At 36.5% G+C, this 22531-nt stretch overlaps 3 protein-coding genes across 6 annotated transcripts in view; 1 reads left to right on the top strand and 2 right to left on the bottom strand.

Annotated features, from left to right (window-relative positions):
* gja10b (gap junction protein alpha 10 b) overlaps positions 1–7981 on the bottom strand; it is a 29452-nt gene extending 21471 nt beyond the window's left edge. The window contains exons 1-3 of one of the 4 annotated variants that reach the window (XM_073932280.1): positions 7850–7975; positions 6339–7741; positions 1804–3396 (exon numbers count right to left, since the gene is read on the bottom strand). In XM_073932280.1, coding sequence (XP_073788381.1) covers positions 3274–3396; positions 6339–7724 — 1509 coding nt within the window. In that variant the 5' untranslated portion in view covers positions 7725–7741; positions 7850–7975 and the 3' untranslated portion in view covers positions 1804–3273. Of the gene's footprint in view, positions 1–1803; positions 4738–6323; positions 7742–7849 lie in introns of those variants that run through there. The other 3 variants (XM_005160517.6, XM_073932281.1, NM_212819.1) reach the window with 3 other exon arrangements.
* Positions 7982–12479: 4498 nt separating this feature from the next.
* On the bottom strand, positions 12480–21502 carry casp8ap2 (caspase 8 associated protein 2). The gene is made up of 10 exons (NM_001014334.2): positions 21280–21502; positions 20876–20942; positions 19292–19372; positions 19071–19168; positions 18887–18961; positions 18662–18777; positions 15638–18543; positions 12997–15496; positions 12797–12896; positions 12480–12688 (listed from the first exon to the last, which is right to left on the bottom strand). Exons 2-10 carry the CDS (start codon positions 20922–20924, stop codon positions 12626–12628), a joined length of 5988 nt encoding a protein of 1995 aa, NP_001014356.2. The 5' UTR covers positions 20925–20942; positions 21280–21502; the 3' UTR covers positions 12480–12625.
* A 717-nt stretch (positions 21503–22219) lies between these two features.
* mdn1 (midasin AAA ATPase 1) overlaps positions 22220–22531 on the top strand; it is a 68982-nt gene continuing 68670 nt past the window's right edge. Inside the window, exon 1 of the mRNA XM_003200703.6 lies at positions 22220–22499. Coding sequence (XP_003200751.2) covers positions 22404–22499 — 96 coding nt within the window. The 5' untranslated portion in view covers positions 22220–22403. The remainder of the gene's footprint in view (positions 22500–22531) is intronic.

The raw sequence follows: 22531 nt of genomic DNA, 5'->3' as shown, positions 1-22531 counted from the left end.
TTATGATGTCTAAATCGTTTATGTCCTATATATGTGCCCTTCACAAAAAAAGAAAATATTGATCTTTCAAAAGCCCCGCTCCACTTCTCTAAGTCTGACAAGCTTTTAGCTTTCAATTTGTGCACTCCCCAATGAAATATTGAATCATTTCTGGAAAAATGACAAACTGATTTCAGACAGAAGCAGACATAAAGATCTGCAGTATGCATATGAGGGATATATATTCAGTGTGCAAGAATAACAAAATGATTGCAAACAAACAAAAAAGATGGATGCTATAGCCTACAATTATAGTGATGAGAAGTTCAGATCATTTGAATTGAATTAAAATGTTACTTCAAGAGTTCACAATTAAGTGATTATTGATAACAAAGCATGTTTGGCACGCTGTCCCAGGAGAGAGCCCTGAGCTCAGAAGATCCTCGAGCCTGGGGCTCCCTCCCGGTTTTTAGGGCGAAAGGGTGGGTTTAGGCTCAGGTAGGTCTCGAGAGCTCCCCTGGGTTAGTTCTGGGCCTATTATAGATTATTGGAATTTGCTATGGCGTGATAAACCACTGACTGAAGCCTATTTAGAAGCCTAGTGTCTTATGCTCTAGTGTGCTAACTTGGTTTAATCAATTCACTTAAACCATGTCTTTGAACTGTGGGAGGAAAACGGGGGAAACCCAAGAACAGGGAGAACCTGTAAACTCTGCACAGAAACGCCAACTGGCCCAGCCGGTACGCAAATCAGTGACCTTCTTGCTGTGAGGCAACAGTGTTAACCAATGAGCCACCGTGCTGCCATATCCTGGATAATCTAAGAAAGATGAAGTGGATGGGGCGATTCTTCAAGACGAAGATATCTAAGGTAAGAAACTTTGGTTATTTATAGTGTGATTGGATTAATCTGATTGCTAAATCATGTGATAGCTAATTCGGGATCAGCCGTGATCAATCATAAGCATGTGAATCTCTTGAAGTAAGTTTATAAATAAACTTCACATATTGATTCCCAAATACTTCACAAACACATGCAAACAGTAGAACCTGAAACAAGACAAAACAATATTGCATCTATGCATTTTAACTGGGTCTCCAGGCTATGCATTTTAAGTTAGCTCATCTCACTTGTCATCCTCAGGTAGTTCTTTTGCCTTGTCACATTTTCACCTCATAAACAAAAATTGGCAGTCCAATAGCAGAAAAAATGAGTTCAGTCTTGATTCTCTCGCATTTTGAAAAGCTTGTTCAGTAAGTGACAATATTGATTGACAGCTGATATTAATCAACACCAACGTATTCCTTTCATACACTTGTCTAGGTTTTGGCCTGGAAGAATTCAATTGTATATTGCCCAGCTTTTCTGGGTACCTGCTGTCTGCGTTGCAAGTCCCCTATTTTCACCATTTGTCGTGTTTATTGTTAATTTGATATATCTTCTTACTAACCTTGTACATATTCTAAACAATGTTTTTTAAAAAAATGTACTGCTAGGTTATTGCCACACTGAACTAGGATACAATGCGCTGCTGTTTTAAAATGGAGGACTTTTCTGTTTCACAATGCATCACGATGTGTTTTGGTTTAGGGCTACAGGAAATGTTTGTAAAGAATACCCAAACATTTAAATGCAAAATATACTAACTGAAATATGTTTCCAGCCTTATTTAAATATCTTTTTTGCCTGAAGAAACTCAAACATATTAGAAATAAGAGGAGAGTGAGTCAAGGATGACAGATCTTTTATATTTCAATGTTATGTTTTCTTACCAACTGCAAATACATACACTGTATGAAAAGGCACATAACCTTTTTTTTTTTAAGTCAGATGTTAATGTTACTAAACTTTTTCTCTTTTAGGTAAATTAGGATTATCAAATTTGTTTCTGTTTTGCTTAATAGCAGGATAATGAGAGAGATATTTTTTGAAAAATTGTTATAACTTTTCTTGAAAGTCAAGTTTACATACAATCAGATTATTATGCCTCTGAAAAGGCTCAGATGATGGCGTCAAGGTTTTGTAAGTTTCTGATTGGCTAATTGACTATATTCGAGTTAATCGGAGGCACAACTGTAGAATAGTAATTAAGGAAAACCTCAAACACTGCTTGTTTTTGTGACAACATGGGAAAATCAACAAGCCAGAATCAACAAAAAAGCCAGATTGCAATTCGCTAAATTACACTGGGAAAAAGACTAGTCCTAGAAAGAGACATGTCCTGTGGTCTGATGGAACTAAGATTGAACTGCTTGGCCATAATGACCAGTGTTATATTTGGAGGACAAAGGAGAAAGCTGACAAGTCTAGAAACACCATCCCAACTGTGAAGTATGGGGGTGGCAGCATCATGTTGTGGGGCTGTTGTGGTCCACTTCACAGCATAGATGGCATCATGAAGAAAGAACATCCAGGAGAAATACTGAAGCAACATCTCAAAACACAGCCAGGGAATTAAAACTTGGCCACAAATGGGTCTTCCAAACAGACCAAGACCCTAAGCATACTGCCAAATTAGCTAAAAGGACAACAGAGTGAATGTTTTGGAGTGGCTATCACAAAGCCCTGATGTCAATCGTATAGAAAAATTTTGGGCAGAGTTGAAAAAGCTTGTGCGAGCAAGACAGCCAACAAATCTGACTCAATTACTTACACTAATTGTCAGGAGGAATGGGCCAAAATTCCTTCAAAGTATTGTGAGAAGCTTGTAGAAGAATACCCAAAACAATTGACCAGAGTTTAACAGCAAAGCTAAAAAAACAAACAAACAAGGAAATGTGTTTATTTGAATCTAGAATCTAATAAAAAATTCTCAAAAAGAATTCTGGCATTATTCTGGCATTTAGCGAATGTAAATCATTTAGGTAATTCTAACAGACCTAAAATAGTAAACATTTAGTATGATTTACCATCATTTTTTTTTAAATAGTTATGTTCCTTTTTTTAGAGCGTATTTAAACTTCCGGTTACAACTGTAGCAAGTGTATCACAAATTATCTCCTATTATTCTTCTTAACCGATAGAATAGCAGCTAGGATGTAGGATTTGTATTTGCCTCTTTTTGTGAGGGGATACTTTTTGCTACACTTTTGCAAAGTTTTGGATAAATCTTGATGTCGGCTACCTGTAAATTACTGTAATTCAATTAAATTCAATTCAGCTTTATTTGTATAGCGCTTTTACAATGTAGATTGTGTCAAAGCAGCTTCACATAAATGGTCATAGTAACTGGAACAGTGTAATTCAGTTTTTATTGTTTAAGTTCAGTTTAGTTCAGTTTAGTTTAGCTCAGTTCAGTGTGATTTAATCATTACTGAGAGTTCAAATACTGAAGAGCAAATCCATCGATGCGTTGCTCTACCAATCCTGAACCATGCGAGCCAGTGGCGACAGCGGAGAGGGAAAAAAAACTTCACCTGATGGGAGTGAAGGAAAAAAACCTTGAGAGAACCAGACTCAGTTGGTAAGTAAACAACCTAAATTTACAGTGATGGCATGGTAAAGCAAAAAAAAAAAAAATGCATGTCTTTGCTATTTATATTTAAAAGCCAAACAAAAAAATAGTCAATTTTAAACAAATATATAAAATCCTGTAAAAATTGCAAAAATACAGTGCTGTAAAAGTGTGACTTAAAAAGTCCATCTCCCACATAGTAGAAAAAGTTTGATATGTCAAGACTTGGACCAAACAGAATAAGAAGATAGATAAATTCTCACCACTTCTGACTGAAATAAACTGTCAAGCCTTGCCCCTTCATATAGGCTAATCTGCCTTTGCTGTAACAGTTTTGCTCTTGGTGAAGTCCCTCAGATATTTCCTGTATGTATCACCCGCTGCATAGAATACTCTGCTGAAATCAGACGGTTTTTCTGAATGCTGAATAATGTCAAGATACATACTGTAATCACAAGAGACTGGAACACAAATTGCTGCTGTACAATGTAGCGTTAAAGGTCAACCGTTTTTGTAATATTTAGTTCGCCACCAGATGGCAGTATGCCTTGTTTTTATGAAAAGTTTAAACTTCCATGCAGTAGAGCAGGCTACTTTACAGCAGACTGTACGAATAGGTAATAAAACAATTTGAGGTATTAAACATATTTAATATCCATGATTTTGAGTAATTGTTAAATATTAAGGAAAAAAGTTCTGAATATTGCAGTAAATACAAAAGCACTTTATTCCATTGAAGGTACATGGCAAGGTGATTTGCTAAAACATAAAATAAGATTAAAAAAAAGACCAAAGTTGTCTTTTCAACACTTTAAAAAAAGAACATAAAAAACAACAGATTCAAACATATCCACTGATAGCCACCACTATATATATATATATATATATATACATATTGTACAAAGGCCCAGACCTTAATAAATTCAACATAATGTCTTCCGTCAATTCACATTTCTAAAAACTGATTTTAATTTGATAGATATCAATTGGTCGCTCTTTGAGCTTTGTCATAAATTTCATGTGCAAAACATCACATTTATGCTCATAATTAACTCTTACTGACATGTTAAAACCATAAATGCTACAAGTACTGTGAACGGGTGTGTTGAAAATGCTTTGTTCTTATTTTAAGCCTCTATTGAGAGTATTACAGCGTTACAGTAAGTTCAATTATTTTAGATTATGTAAAAGCATTTTGCCATAATTACAATGTCCATCCCTGCTATCTGCTGAGAAGTCAGCTGATACTTCAATCTGCAAAATGTCACTTTTTCATGATTGAAGAAAGTTCCAGGATCATGCTCTGAAAAAAAAAACAATGAAATAATTATTATTTACTGTATGAATCATTAGCCTATAGATCCATCTTCCACATCTACAATACACCATCACAGGACACAGCGCAAGTGCTTACGATCATACAAACTCTGACTGCATTGTGTTATTTATTTATTCTTATATCCTTTCTTTTGTGTTTGGCAAAAAATATTGTTTAAATTTTATCAGTATGTTATATAGCAGCTGTATGTCGTATAATTATATATTAAATGTCATGTAATTATAGTAAGTTTTACTTAAATTTAAGACTGTGAAAATGTTTTAATAACTATTGTCTAATTAATTTTATATTTTCTGTTCAATGACAATATAACATATTCATGATTTTGCAAACTAATTGTTTACTATGCTCTTAACAACTAGGTTTCATCTGAATTCACATCCTGTCTGAGTAACTACTTGTTTTAAGTAATTAATTGACAACCACTTGTGCTTTTTTATAAATGTATGAGGTATGAATGTAGTCCAGACTTATAAGACATGTCATGTGACCAGCCCAACAACTGCATAATTTAGTTTCAGTACTGTTGATGGCATAGTAGTGTCTAGCAGATTCAAAACTCTGTGTATTTTATATATATATATATATATATATATATATATATATATATATATATATATATATATATATATATATATATATATATATATATATACACACACACACACACACACACATTCATTCATTCATTCATTTTCTTGTCAGCTTAATCCCTTTATTAATCCAGGGTCGCCACAGCGGAATGAACCACCAACTTATCCAGCAAGTTTTTACACAGCGGATGCCCTTCCAGCCACAACCCATCTCTGGGAAACATCCACACTCATACTCATACACTACAGACAATTTAGCCTACCCAATTCACCTGCACCGCATGTCTTTGGACTGTGGGGGAAACCAGAGCACCCGGAGGAAACCCACGCGAAGGCAGGGAGAACATGCAAACTCCACACAGAAACACCAGAGCCGAGGTTCGAACCAGCGACCCAGCAACCTTCTTGCTGTGAGGCAACAGCACTACCTACTGCGCCACTGCCTCGCCATATATATAATAAATAACATATATATAATTATTATTATTATTTATTATTTATTTTATTATATTTTTTATTTTTATTTATTAGTAGTCAACATTTGAAGTGAATCAAAAACGTTTTTCAAATTTGTCCCAAGACAAAAATGGGTGTTTTTCTAACAGTTTTATGACAATAAAAGGTTTGGATCCACTTTACATGTTGACTTCTGTGTGTATGTGTGTGTGTGTGTGTGTGCGTGTGTGTGTGCATGCGTGTGTATATATATATGTGTGTGTTATGTTGACAAGTGTGATGAAAAAAATCATCTCTCTATTAAAGAAAATTTGAAATTACTGTAGAAATTGGGGAAACAATCAACAGAGGGGTAATAATTCAGGGGGGCTAATAATTTTGATCTCAACTGTATATATATATATATATATATATATATATATATATATATATATATATATATATATATATATATATATATATATGTGTGTGTGTGTGTGTGTGTGTATATAATGGATTTTATCAGAATTTTCTTACCATTGACATTCTACGTCCTGCTGCAGGGGGTGGTGTCATAGCGGGACTCTCCCCTTGAGTGATACGGTTGGCCTCTGTGTCTGATCCACTCTTGGAGGCTGCACTCTCAGACGGGCTCTCTGAAAGTCCCCTTGACATGAAGCTGGCTTTCCTGGCAGTAGGATAGTTCCCACTTTCCACCGAATCACTCTCCTCACTGAAGTCTTTACACTGACTAACACGGCTGTGTTTCCTTAATGCTGCTGGTATTTCTATATGACTGGCTCTGAATGAAGCTCGGGGCTGCTGAGAATATTTCGGTGGTTCGGAACCTTTGGGGCCAGAATCCTCACTGCTGCAGGATTGCAGACGGTTGTCTGGAATGGACCTTCGTTCTTTGATTCCCAGTTGTTGAAGAACTTGAATTTCGGGTTGGCTTGGAAGACGGTCCTGTCTCAGAGGCTGCACAGATCCATTTGGGTTAATGTTGGACACTACATGACCAGCTGTCTGCATATAGATAGGCAAAGGTACCATCTGTCCATCAGGTGCCATGGCAAGGGAAGTGTGTGTCAAATGCAACTGTTTTTGTGGTGAGGAATTTGTAAGGAAGCACACTTGTTGGACCATGGAGTTTTTCTTTGACCTGCAAATGCTGTCGTCGTCGCTGTACATGGATCCATATATGGTCTGCTTGATCTTTTTCACACCAAGGTGGAAAATCTCCAGGAGATTGAGGAACAAGGACACTCCTGATATGACCAGCATGAAAATCATGAAGATGTTCTTCTCTGTCGGCCGAGAAACAAAGCAGTCTACACTGTTGGGGCAAGGATCACGCTCACACTTGTACAGCGGCGTCAGTCCGATACCGTAGAGCATGTACTGCCCCACTATGAATCCCACCTCCACCACTGACCTGGTTAAGATATGGAACACATATGTGCGCAGCAAGGAACCCCTCAGAGGGGCCTTCCTCACTTTCTTCTGCTCCTCCAGCTTCCGAAGCTCTTTTTCAATTCTTTTGTGTTCTTCCAAAGCCTCACTCTCTTCCAGCTCCACCTTCAGCTGGACTTTCTTCTTGTGCCGCTCTTTCTCCAGAGCTCGGAGCCGGTAGAGTGCGTGTCCCATGTACACCAAAGATGGCGAAGAGACAAAGATGATCTGCAAGACCCAGTATCGGATGAGGGATATCGGGAACGCTTGGTCATAACAGACATTCTTGCATCCAGGCTGTTCTGTGTTGCACACAAACTCACTTTGCTCATCATCCCATACGTCTTCCGCAGCAACCCCAAGTACGAGCATGCGGAAAATGAAAAGAATGGTAAGCCAGATTTTGCCCACAATGGTGGAGTGAATGTGAACCTCCTCTAAGATACTCCCAAGCAAGTTCCAATCTCCCATTTTCACATGGCCTAAAACTGGAAGAGTGAAGGTAATAGAAAAACAATTGGAACAGATTTCAGCCTTACTAGGTCAAATACAAATGAAGGTTTGATCATTAACAGCCATTTAAAAAAGAAACTTACCTTTTTGTGGAATTCACGGAAAAACTGTAGCATCAGTCCATCATACTAAAAGCAAAATCCCACAACATCAGTTGTCTTTCACACTCATGGGAGAAATTAGTACTCCTCTGTTGACATCACATGAATGAACTCATTATTCTGTGCACCCAACTCATACAATGCTGCTATCGATCTGTAGGCTGGACGGTACCCTAAGGGGGCTAACTTGCATCACAACTGTTGAGGGCAGGTCAAAGGGAGCATGTTGGCATCAATCCTAAAATACGTCATGACCTGTCTGGAAACGTGCCAATGTGCATATGTTCAGGTAATGAATATGAGTCATAGTGCTAACACAATACTCCATGACTGAAAACTATATACTCTTAAAGGCTCTTGATTGGCATTGATAGTTTCATAAAGAACTTTTAACCTCCACAGAATTTTAACATTTCTAAAACGTTCCTTTAGCCTGTTAAAACGATCTTCACCGTAGTGAAAATTGTTTTTTTAAGAACTGTTCTTTGTTCTTGAACTAGATTCTTTGGAACAAACTTGATTCCTGGAGGGCCGCAGCTCTGCACAGTTTTGCTCCAACCCTAATAAACACCTCTGATTCAACTCATCAAGACTACTAAAGACTATTACAGTTTTTTTCTGATTGCTTAAGCACAATTTTGAAATTTTGAAGGCTCATTTTGTCAAAACACTAGACACAATTTACACAAATCCACACACACAAACAGCAGAACACATCAGAGCTTTTGCAAAATGAAACACTTTATCCAAAACTTTACAACACTATAACAAAACACAATTTTAACACTGTACAGAACACACACGCTTCATTCAATATAAATCTGTTTGCTTCAATTACACAATGCTGTAATCAATCTTGTATCATTTTCACTGACCAATACTGATATAATCGGGGTACTGCTATAAAGTACATGAACATACTGTATTCAACAGTGATAGACTGATGGCTAAATGTTGCCCTATCCTAACAAACCATACAACAATGTAAAGCTCATTTATTCAGCTTTCTAGTGATGTATACATTTCAATGTAAAAAAAAATAAAATTCCATCCCGTTTACCAATCTTCCTTACTTTCGTGCTTCCTCTTCCATACTGCAACCTTGGCTTATTTATTGAAGATTAATATTTATAGCTCCTGTAAAACACATTTATTGAAGACTACTATTTATAGCTATACTACAGTAAGCATGTTTAAAGAAGACTTATAGTTTATACCTATTGCTTTTCTTTATTGTGGTTCCAGCTGATTGGTGTGTCTACAGTTTTGCAGCAGTGTGTGTGCACACCTGATGGCTGTGTTTAACCTATGGTTCCTGTGTGTCTGTTCATTTGAAGGCCTTTACTTTGAAATTGCAAGGAAATTCCATTATCAAACATTTCTGTGTCAAAAGCCTCCAAGTGTGTTTAGTGATTTGCAAATCACCAATGTTTTGCAAAAAGTGTGAAGCTGACAATGTGCTTACAGTTGTGCAGATCTAGCCTTGTGTTTTGCTCCTTGAGTGTACGGTTTTGCTAATTGTGGTAAAAGTTTAATTTTAGTGTGTTAGCAATCATGAAAAACTGTAAGCAGGTGTGAGTTGGAGGTGGTTGGAGCTAAACTATGCAGAGCTGCAGCCCTCCAGGAATTAATTTTGAGACCATTGTTCTATGAGAAAACCGAAATGGTTCTTCTGTGAGATCACTTTGAAACCACTTTGTGGTATCCTTTATTTTTAAGAATATGCAAACTGAAATTGATTCTAGATAAACAACTACAGCCAGCGAACAGCTTAGTATGATACTACACAATGTTTTGTTTTTAACCCACCATTTTCAGTTACAAGTTATAATCCCTGCTTTAAATCTTTATATAATTCATGATGGAATGAGTTTCCCCTACGCAGTTTGCCAGTGATTCTTGAGGCACCTCCAATCGACATTCCCTCATAGCATCTGGTAAACATTCATGAATTAATTTAATCTCAGCATGTCTAGTCAACACTTTCATGACTCAAGTTCATTGTACTTCATCCAATTTACACTGTAAAAATGCTGGGTTTCACACAAATGCTTTGTTTTCCCAACACAAATTAAGTTAACTTAATAAAATAATTAGGCTGTCCGCCAAAAAAATCAAGAATTGTGTTGATTCAGCTCATTTTAAATAAGTAGTTTGAACAAGCACCTAGATTAACATTTTTGATTGTAATGGATTCTGTATCATCATCCGTTACTAAAGGAAGTCTGGATTTCTTGATTGATTCATGGTGATATAGATTTAAACAGCTAGATTTGTTTAATCTATGGTTATCACACATATTAACTTTGAGACCAAGTGTTATAGACATTCTGTTTTCTAAAGCATGATTACTGTTATGATTAATTAAATATTTTCTTTACAGCTACTTAAGCGGTTAAACAAAGCCTAAATTCTGTTTACACTCAATTAAATGTACTGTCATTTCATGTGACAACATTGCTACTGCTTTTTGAAATATTTGCTGTTCAATACACATTACTTCACCAATCGCTGAAAGTAGAATGCCGTGTACTGTGCAGTATTCAGTAAACAGTAAGCCAGAATTCCACTCTGAACATACAACACTTGCATCTAGACGAGACATGATGATCAATGAGTCATGTCCGATTTCACTGTCAAACGCTTGAAGGGCTATTTTGGGCTTTTCTGTAGTCTGCGGGTGATGTAACAAGAGAAAACCACCTTGTGAGCCAACTGTTAATAGCTTTGCACAGATAGAGATGTAATTAACAATTGGATACCATTCAGCTTCACATAACAAATTATGCAAGACATGTAATTATACTGCGTGCTGCTGCAGCTCATTTACTTACAGGGAATATGTTTTCCTTAAGTATATATATATATATATATATATATATATATATATATATATATATATATATATATATACTGTATGTATATATATATGTATATGTATATATATATATATATATATACACACACACACACACACACAGACAGTTGGAGTCAGAATTATTAGCCCCCTTCAAAAAAAATTGTTCTTCTTTTTTAAAAGTATATAGCAATTGGTGACTTTAAATTGTTCCTAAATCCCAATTATGCTTTGGAAAACTAAATGTCTATAACAGTTCCATGGTTACTGTGTAATAACCTTACATGAAACAAGCTGTTTAACTCTATATCACCATAACTTGGGTTTATGCAACCCATAGATGATTATAAAGAACCACTTATATTGGAGGAAAAACGAGTCAGAAAATACAGCAATTATATCAATTTCAAATAGGTAAGTTTAAAAAAAAATTTACTTTTGAAAATCGTATTTTTAAACATAAACTTAAATGTAAATAATTTTACCTTAAATTTTTTAAAGACTTTTAGTTTAGCTGAATGTGGACAGAATGGTAATTTGAGAGGTGATTTGAGGTTAACAACAGCGGCCACAGGCTGTGACCTAAATATATCATATAAGCTTTGACTACAAAGCAGTCAATCATTCGACAAGTCTCTGCATTTATAATCTTTGATACTAATTTCATTAAGCATAAACATAATGTTGATATTCCAGAGGAACTAACTTCATACATTAGCTGATTACTTAACTATTTTAATTATCATTGAATAATGTGCATTTTAGATTCCTGTCCACATACTTTAATTTATTTCAAATGACATTTTCCAAATCACATGAATTAAATAATCAAAAATAATAGTTGCAGAATGAGAAATAATACTGTATAGAAAGTGAAATATTACCCTAAAAACTTGGCATTTAAATAAATAGGATTTATTTCAAAAGGATTCTCAAAACTTACAAATATTTACAAAGTGTATTTCCAAATAACATACATGGTAATTTCCCCACATCTATAGTCTTTCTGTGAGAAAAAAATAAAAATAAAATTGTTTTAAAAGTCATCAAAAATTTCAGTTCTATTCAACTTTACAAATATACACACACACACAAGGGATAAATCCCTGAAACATTACTTATGTCATTAATATGGAAATATCAAACTTATTTTATGGTGACCAGTGAACAAAGTGTAAATTAAAATGACGACAATTGCGAATAAAGAAGAAAAGCGTTCTCTACATTTAGGACCATGTTACTCCAATACCAAACTTGTTCATGTAATCAGATGAAAAATCAAGTCAATAAATGTTGAGGCCTATAGGCACACAAGCAATTAGGTCAAAGATATTAAAAACAAGTCTTTGGAGGTAGGTTTAAAAGGCATAGTAAGCATCACAAAAGTCAACATGAAAGTCAAGTTGATGTTAATTAAACAGTTTTTATGCATTTCCATTGCATAAAAATTTGCATTAACAAAATAGCAACTATAGTACTTTGTTCAATGACCAAAAATTAAGATAAACAAGTAAATACCATGGCATCATAAAAGGCTTTGAGCGCTGAAAATACTATGAACCGTTATTTCATCTGATTGTATATTTTAAGTCCTTAACAGATTAAGGAATAATTCAGAGTAGACCACACAGCACCAGTGTAGAAGTTAACAAATGCTTCAATGTGTTGGCCAATGGGCATCTGCTCTATTATAATCTACTAACACTGAAAAAACTAAAGCTCTAAAAGAGATTACACCCTTTACTGCAGACCTTTTAGTGAGTTACAGCTGTCAGTGCCCTGAAACAACAACAGTCACCGAGCAAATACACTGACTTTCATGTTCACTGTATTGCATTTCCTCATTAGATGGTCATGGAGGTAATGGTATCACCATTTCATTCAAGTTTTTGCTGGTCCAATCAATTCTCCATTTTCTCTTTCTTCTTAAAAAGCTTCATAAGCTGAGAAAATCGCTCCTCAATCTGTAAAAAAGATGCAATCATTAGTTTACATCAAAGCTGGTAGATAAGTCAATGTAAAAAAAAAAAAAAGAGTCAATATGTCAATCAAAAAATAATTAGGGAGCATACCTGCTCTGTTGATTTCTTCAACTTTTTCGACAGAGCAGCAAATGTCTTGGGTGAAGTTCCCTTCATTTTAAGCTCGACAAGGATATCCCGATCTTCATCCCTACAAAAGACACCAACTGTTTAACTGGATGCTTAAACAATTTTATTTGCATACAAACAAAAAACAACCCATAACTGCATTGGAATTGAAGTAAACTCACCTGGTCCATGACACCACCACTTCCCCTTTCTTTCGGATTACATTCTTAGCAGAAAGGCTGCTAGGAGACACTGGGGGTGTTGCAGTTTTTAAGACTTTTTCTTTAGAGGGTTTTGACTTTTTCTTATGTCTGGACTTGGAATGTTTTTCTTTAGATTTTTCTACCTTTGAGCGCTTTGATTTTGACTCCGATTGGCGGTCCTTGCGTTTCCTTGACACCCTCTCGGGTTCCGTTTCTGGTGCACTTAAGCTCTGAATGTTGTTGCTTAAACTTTCTGACACCTTCTCTGATGTTTTAACCTCTGTTGCACTGTTTTCCTCAATATCCCTGCTTCTTTGGAAACACACTTCTTTGGAAACAGGCTTGGCATTGTTGCAGAATGTTTTATCACCTTCAGATGAAGACTTTTGGCTTGATGGTTGAGATTCTACCGTTTCTGAAATGTGACAGGGCTTGTTTACCTTGGTTGGACTTTTGGTCAACATCTCTCCAGGTGCAGAACTCAAGTCTTCATGGGTCAGATTGACATTAGGCTTAAGAGATGGCTCTGGACATTTAGCTAATGTTGGTACTGCTTTCCCTTCACTTGGGCTAGTGGATGTCCGCCTTATCCGCACAATGAAGTGATCATTTGATCTCTCCATTACCACCGCCTGCATTGGCAAATTCGGCTGAAACTGGAAACCCAATTGATCAGAACCCTCCCAAGTCCTGCTGGGGCTCGACCCACAACTAGAGTTGTCAGTGTCCAGTGAAAGGTGGATATCCTGCTCAGTGGCATCTTCTCCATCAAGAAGAGCATCTTCACTATAATGAGCACTAAGGACACTGTTTGGGGCAGACAGTGGCTGTCCAGTTCCAGGATGCAGGAAACTCAAGTGGCTATCTGACTTCAGTGGTGAGGGAATGGTAAGGGATACGGCTAGATCTTCCGCCAAGATGGAGAAGGACCTCTGGGAGACTACAGTTGACTGAAGAGCAAGCTGGCATGGTTCTGAATTAGAGGGAACTTCTAACAAGCAGCTCTCGTCAAGAATTGCTGGGTCTACCACCATTTTGCTGTTTGAAGGAAACTTGTAGGGAGAAATGGAAGACCAGGGTGTGATTGATTTAAATGGGGTCTTGTTGGGGGTCATAAATCCAATCAAGCTCTCACAAGCTAGTCCCTCCTTGCGAGGTGTGCTGAGTGGCCAACTTGTATTCTCACCAACAGTAACACTTGATTCAAGCAAATCAGATCCTTGCAAAAGACACTTGAATATCTCTCCCATTTGAGAGTCAGACACCAAGTTGAAGGTTAAACTTGATGTTTGCTGCTCGGTGAGAAGTTCAAAGTCAGATTTATCTTGAATCGATCCATTATGGGAAAGACGTCGGACGTAGGAAGAGCTTTTATTCTCAGATCCAGAGGTACCTTCCTGGACAGACCTTTCTGAGGATGAAGTAGGTAGCTTATGCGGTGTTGCCAATTTTGCTGGCTGATTTTCTTCATTCATAACAGCTTTTATATTTTTACCCCTGCTCCCAAGACCCCTTCGAGGCAGATTACGTGGAAGGACCTCTCTGATGAAACTTCCTGTGTCAACTTTTGGCTTCTTGGCAGTGTGAAGAGGCCCAGGTGTGCTAAAAGGTTCTTTTTCTACAGTCTCACTTTCAAACTCTTTTCTTTTAAGAGTTGAATTTTTATTCTCAAATGAGGTAGTCTTGGATGGCTCAGATACACATTTGAGAGCCAACTTCAATTCCTTGAACAAAAAATCAAACTGCCCATCGACAAATGTCCACAACTTCTGCTTTAGGTCTCCAGCTCTCTGCTCAAAGATCCGATTCACAATGCCATTCTTGGTGACCTTGCTCATGATAGATGAAACTATCTTATTAAGTTGAACTTTGATGTCACTAGCTTTGCAGCACAATGTATCCAAGTCAACAGCATTGATAAATTCTGTAAAAGATGCATGAGACATCTCCACTATACAGCAGAAGGCAGTCTTGGTGACATTTTTCTGAAGCTTCATATACTTTTTCCTTAACTCATGTCGAATAGATCCTAACATGTCCATAAAACCATCTAAAGTATAGACTGCTGCTGTCAGTGGTGGGCTGACAGTTTTAAAGCGCCTCTTGCTTGAGGTAGGACTGTCATTAGCAGAAGCTGACTTTGAACTCTTACTTCGCTCTGAATATTTTGCAGGGACTAAAGATTTCTTTTGGGGGACTCTTTTCCCAGATGCAGATAGCTTTGGACTTGTACGAGCCCCTGAGGCTGATTTGTCTTTTTCTCTTGGAGGAGTCTGGATAAACAGAGGTCCCTCTTCTTCACTCTCACTCACTATCTCACCGTCCTCTAACTCATCTTCTTCATTCCCACTGGCTGAGAGAGCATCTTTTGTCACGTTGTATGATGAACATGTGACTGAAGAGTCGGGTGACTTATTCTCCTTGTTCATGTCCATGTTGACTTTATCCTTCTCACTGCCAGCTGTTACAGTTGAGAGATCTTGAAAAGAAACAAAGACATATATAATATAGCACACTCTATATCTATACATATGTTATACGAGCATACATTTCAGTCAAACTAGTGCCATTCTGATAATTATAAAGAAAAAAAACATGACAACGAAAAACTCACACCCACCTTTGCTAAGACTTTTGACATGTGGTTGTTTCTCAGCAAGTGGAGGTTGTACTTTCTTAACCTGACGAACTGGGCTTGTGAGAGGGCTGATGGGCTCTGGAATAACTCTGATGTTTCTAAGTGTAAGCATCATAGAGTCTTCATCATGGCAAAACAGAACAGAGTTAGATGACTTTGGTATTTGTTCCTCTTTCTCTGTGGAATCTGGCTCTAAGAAACTAGACTGGGAGAATGATATGGTCTCCTTTTCAACACTGGTGCCATCATTTGGAGCCTTAGTGTTCTCACTCCGTAATGGACTTTGAAGGGATGTTTCAGATATTTTTAGATTTTCAGATGTCTGCTGTGTTTCCATCATTTTTATATTTTCAAATATTTCCCTTTCTCTATCGTCTTCTGCAGAATCAACTTGTTCAAAATCACAAATTACTTTGCTTGGGCCATTAAGATCTGCACAAATTGTGCTAGACGAAACTTCCATACTGACAGAACTGTCAGAATTCCCAGAGGAATTAATCGTAGCACTATTGTGCTCCTTGTCAGAGGATGACACAGCACCCTGACAAATCTCATTTGATTCTAGTAGAACATCTTTAGACATTGGCAGGGTGTTTCCTTGAAACTCCTTCTGAGAAGTCTCTTTAGACACGGTGGCAAAAAGATCTGGTTGCAGACAACCATCAACTATTGACTGAGGAACATTATCTGAAATTGCATCTTCTGATGGTTTAGCAGGTGAAGTGTTAAAAACAGCAACAGCATTATCTATAGTTCCTGGAGAATCTTCCGCATGGCTCTGACTTGCAAAATCGGGAGATTCTTTTGTAAGAGTTATTACTGAAATTGAATCAGTGTCTAATATTTTGGATTCTAAAGATGTGTCTTTTTTCTCTTCTGAGGGGTTAACAATGGCTGCCACTTCGTCCACAGTCTCTTGATTTTCGGTGACATTCTTATTTTGTATTGCTATTTCTATTTTTTCTGTTGAGAGCTTCTCAGAGGTTACAGCTGTCATCATATCCAAAGCATTTTCAGACTGTTTGAAAGAACAGGTAAGGTCTTCTGCATTTGTAAGCTCAGGGATCTCATCCATTTCCTCAACACTGTTCTGGCTGTTCTTTAATTCATCTATGACAAAGAATTCCTCCCCGGAATCTGAACATCTGCTGTTATGAAAGATGACATCTTCAGATATTCCTCCAGTGGCTTCTTTGGGAGCAGAAGACGGTTTCTGCTTTTTAAGAGGTGACAGGGTGAGGTTCAGTGTTTCCATAAAACTCAGTTTTCTATCTGGACTATAATCCTCGGCTGTTTTGCAGGGACTGCTACTGACAGATACCACTGATGGTGATTCTAAATGAACAGATTCAAGACGCATGTCCTGCCCATTCTCAATGTCTTGACATCTTCTGCTAGTTTTGTGCTTTTTAGAGGACTTCTTTCTGTCATCCTTAATTAATTTTTTGGATTCTCCATCCTTCTCAACCCGATTCTCTTCCAAATGTCCATTTCTTTTTCTGTCCTTCTCTATTTCCTTATCTGCTAAACAAGTCTTATCAGAATTTCTACTTTTACTGAGGTATTTTAAGTCCACCGTCCTTCTAGATTTGTCATGTCTATGAGAGCTCTTACTTTTTGATGGAACCTCATCAAGTCTGCTTGAAGATTTCTCCTTATTAACATCCTTCCGTTGAGAATCATGTTTGGGAGAAGAAACAGCTCGCCTACTATCTGAGCCATCCACTTGTTTTGTAGATCTTTTATCTTGGTCTTTATTATCCTTCCCCTTTGTACTTCTCCGCTCATGGTCTCTGCTACTCTCTGACCTGTTGCTTCTTCTTTCTCTGCTGCTGCAGCTGTTACCCTCATCTCTTTTGCTCCGGTTACTCTCCTTTGGCCTCTTTTGCTCATGGTCTCGGCTTCTTTCAGTTTTGCTGCTCCTCCTCTCTGTACTAGAACGTTTCTCCTCTTTTCTTTCAGAACCACTTGCATCTCTTTTCTTCCCTTTGTGGCTTTGAGAATGGTTTTCTTCACTGACCACAGTGCATTCTGTACTGCTCAATCCAGATTGTCTCGTTTCTCTGCTTGTTCTTTCTGCGTTTTGTTTATGCATGTGCCCTTGACTCTGCACCTCCGTGTCTGCTGCTTTCTTAATTAAGGTTCTGGAGTGAGACGAAGCAGATGAAAAGGATTTGTGTGACTGGGAAGAATGACTTTTCAATTGCTCTGAACTTTTAAGAACAACTGGAACCTCAAGCTGCTGACTCCTGTTTTCACTAGACACAGAATTATCCTTTGTCAGCTCTTTTTCCATTCTTACTGGCTTGCTCAAGTCTGCTTTACTCTGTGGTGACACATCCTTATTTTTGGAGTTACACATTTGATCCTTACTTGTGCATTTTTGTGGCTTTTCTAGCTTGTCATCCTGATTTGAGGGACAATTCTTATTGTCCTTCAAGTTACTTAATTGACAATCAGTAGTTTCATCTGGAACTCTCTTTTTATAGTTTTTTGTTTTGGAAGTATTCAAGATATCGGGCAATGTGGTGGGATTTGTTATACTCTCGGAAGTTCTGCAAGGAGGGACTGGTCGGTACTCTTGCTGTGGTTGAATACTGAGGATCTCACGATCAGTTTTAGCAGCAGATTTATTCTGACTTTGCAGAGGATTTTCACTTTCAGTTCTTGGACATCTCTGGAGCACCTCAAATGGCTGTGATGCTGAAATTGATGTTGAAGTGATCCTGTCCGTTTGCTGATTTACTTCATCCATAACTTTTTCTTGTCTAGCACCTCGTGACTCTAAAACAGAACCTGTAGAATTGTTTAAAGTGTGTCTTGTGTTTGCAGAGGCACTTCCCATTTGAGATTGATAGAAACTGTGACCATAACTTCCACGACCAGACCTGTAAAGGAAACACAGAAACATAACAAAATGAGTTTAACATGAACGGCATCCAATACCAAACAAACCAGAGTTCATTATTTGTTTGCTGATTTTAGTATTAGCTCCTGAGTTCTTACCTATTGCTGAGTCGGCTAATCTCCTCATCCTTACGCACAATTTCCATTCTAGCAGTCTTGATGAGAGAGCAAATGTTCTTCTTCAGAAGAATGTTTTCAGAGCTTAAACTTGAATTCTTTAGATATATATAAAAAAAAAAACATTTCATTTTTAGTATACATTTTCAGTTTTATTTTGAAACAAGTTATGAGGATATTTATCAGAAACCATGAAAACAAACACACCTTTGTCTGCAGTAGCTGTAACTTTGACAGGAGTTCATTAACTTGCTTTTGTGCGCCATCAAATTTTTGCTTCAACTGTAATAAAAGACAAATTGTCGAATTTAAAGACAAAATGAAGTCCATTTCTTTACTTTCAAGAATAACCAAATCAATATCATGAGCAAAACTTGTTTTTTGAACAAACCTCATTGTAAGTTGCTTCCTTTTCTTCTTGTTCTTCTCTGATAATTTCCTCATATATATCCATAGATTCCATGGTCCGTGGAGAAAGGATAGTGTTAACTGTAACCAATTAAAAACCAACAAGGTAAGAATTACAATCTGAAAGTTTTCATCTACATATCACTGATATTCACGCATCAACAATTTTATTTTAATTACAACATATTCATTAATAAAAGCCACCTCTGTGCCCATCACACTTAGGGCTATTCTCCAGGCCAGAGTAAATGTCCACAGAGTCCTCACTGTGATGGAGAGGAGTACCTGCATCAAAAAAAAACACGGATACAGTCATATTATTAAAAAGAAGCCCCACAAATATGTTAATGCATTTTTATATTCGGTTTTGACATAGCTAGGACACCTAACCTGTACAAATAAGAAAATCAGGATGGAATCAGGATTTTTTTTAATGTGGATAAAGTACTTTTCATATGCAAAAACAAATAAAAGCTATTAAAAAGCAAACCCGGGTGAATGGCTAAATGTAATTATCATATATTTATTTAATTTTTGTGCTTCTAATGAATCAACATTTGGTTTTCCATGACTTTGCCTTTTAACTATTGAAATTCTCAAGATTGAAGTAAAGTTGGTTTTAGGTTCGCACATTCAGACACTCTCCTTAATAATAACATTTCAGGAAAGTATTATATGCTAATTAATAACAGGGAAATCATATTAGCAGCCAATAGCTTTAGAAGTACAACATTATTCACAGTCAATTAAATAGTGCTAATGTTGTATGGAAGTCACACATAAATGCGATTTCAGACTGACTATTCAAATTAGCCTGGTAAACAACTGTTAAAATGAGCAAATGTGCGATATATAAAACCAACTTTACCTCAATATTGTCAAGGAATTGTTGACTATCTGCTATAAAGAATGTAATCCAGCTATTATAGCAGTGATAATGCAATGCTGGACAAAAAAAAAAAAATACATATTGAGGTAAAGTTAGTTTTATTTTCGCACATTCATTTTAACACTTCCAATATTGTCTACTACATTACTATGTATATTCAGTCTGAAATAGCATGCAAGTATGACTTCAAAACAACAGTAGCACTGTTTATTTGACTGTTTGCAATGCTGTAGTTTGATAATCATTGGTCCCTTATATGATTTCCTTACTTAGAATTGGCAAATAATACTTTTTAAAAATTGTATTAACCCTTTTATGAAGCGTTTAGATGCAAACTCCCCTAAATGCTGTTTGATATTTTTTTCTAAAATTTGCATTTTTTTTCTCTGACTCTTGTGTGTAGGCTCAATATTTTTACTTTTATAAGTTGATTTCATTGCCTTTAAAGTGAAATAGCTGATCATAAACAAAGGATGCTGTGAAAAATGCTTGTTTAGTTGAAAAATTCAGATAGTATTTGGAGGTTTTTGCATCTGAAGTTTTTATATATATTTTTTTCCATGTTTATACATTTATTATGTCTTGATTGAATTTGTTTCTTGCACCACTCTTACAATGTTTTATTATTATTTTTACAAATAATAACATATGGACAAAAGATGAAGCAGGTTGAGGAGAAAGTCTGAATATGCAAATATAAAACCAACTTTACATCAATAAAACACATTTACATAAACAAGAATGTGCTATTTAGGTATTGGCTGTGGATTACCTGGGCAAATCTTTCATTAATAGATTAAATTTACAACACAAATTAGCGATAATAGCTACAATAAATACAAGATAATACATAGAAATTCTCTACTTTTTGAAAAGTTAAGCTGAAGAAAGACTCTTACCAGAAGACTTGTCAACAATGTCTCCATACAACTCATCCATTGAATCCATTTTGATCAGCTAACGTTACTGGAAGAAAGAAAGAAAATAGTACAACAAGTTCCTGAATCTGAAACAGCAGCAACAGTGAGCGTGCAACTGCACCACTTCCTGTCATATAATAAAGAAACACTGAATAAATTAGTTAAAAAAATTAAATGTGCCAAGTAGATGAATGTTTAAAACAAATAATAATAGAAGCTAGTTGTAAAGACTTACAAAATCTCCCGGCTACAACTTAGAAAACAAATACATGAGCAAAAATACTTGTTTGAGAATTTGCACTAACACAAGACGATCAAAACACTTTATGGTTAAAACATGCGGAAAAAAGGAGATTAAAAGAAAGTACATGAACAATACATACCTGTTATCTCTGGGAGTGAGCTAACGACAACAGGCGTATATGAAAATATGAACCAAACACCGTAGAGCAGAGTTCAAGATCTGACACTCATGCTGTCGCGTGCGCACAATGTCGTTTGCAGTCAATCGGCGATTCTCAATTAGCTTGTAAAAGGCGATATAAAATTTTCGTCAAGCATATTTCAGCCAGCAGCTCCGCGCCATCCTAACACAGTACACGTTCGCCAAACAGGAAGTGACGTCATTTTCCCGCGGTCTCTCCTTTTCTAAAAGAAAGTAATTAACAAAGATCTTGGGTCTTAAAAATGTATTCATATTCATATTTTATGTATATTTCAAATCAGATATTGTATGAGAAAATAAAAAAGTTCAAAATAAATTGTTATTTACGTAACAAAAAACGTAAATACATTTTGAGTCCAGCAATGCATTTTATTCTTTTAAAATGTACAAAAGTTCATATTTTTTAACATTTTGAATCTAGCAACGTATGTCTGTTTTCATTTCAGGTTAAATTTACACAATCATGGTTTTCTTATGATTTTAAGGTTGTTGTAAACATCTGCATTTAATATTTAAAAAGTTCAAACTATTGCTGACCAAACAGATTTCGTATAACGTTAGCAATTACCTACATTACAAACACTGCCGATAATAAACTAAATCTTATTTGAGCGTTTTTTATAATATGGTGACGAACTAATTGCTGCTTTGTTGGCCGAATACAATGAATTAATGTATTTGGACAAGCTATTGAAAACAATGCTGCTTTTATAACATGTGAGGCACGTAAATAGCATTCGTACAGCCGACTGAAACATTTTACAGTTGTTTTTTTTAACAAAATCATTTTACGTAAACATAATCACAGTCGCGAGTTTGCAGCACAGGGAGCTTGAGCTCCGCGACACAGGCGAATGACCCGGAAGTGCTCTTCATTTACTCACATGTGGACATGGATTTTAATACTGACGGGAACGTGCTCGCTGTGTTGTGATACAACCTGGACAGCCAAGTGAGGGATGAATCTTATGGTTCCCATCACTTAGAATACTTCCAATAGTATAGTCTTTATCAGCAACACAGTCATTGTCGGAAATCCCTATATTCACGACAAATGTTAGAATGGAAAACCTGGAGTTGAGCCTGACATCTCTGGGTGCAATATCAAGACACATCGATAAAAGTCAGAACGAACTCAGCAAATATCTCGCAAAACAGGTGAGACTGCAGGCTTTGTTTACTTCATAGGA

Source organism: Danio rerio, chromosome 20, assembly GCF_049306965.1.
Source record: "Danio rerio strain Tuebingen ecotype United States chromosome 20, GRCz12tu, whole genome shotgun sequence".
In the NCBI taxonomy this organism is placed as follows: Eukaryota; Metazoa; Chordata; class Actinopteri; order Cypriniformes; family Danionidae; genus Danio; species Danio rerio.
Note: the sequence above shows the minus strand (reverse complement) of the source record. Positions and strands in the feature narration are given on the sequence as shown.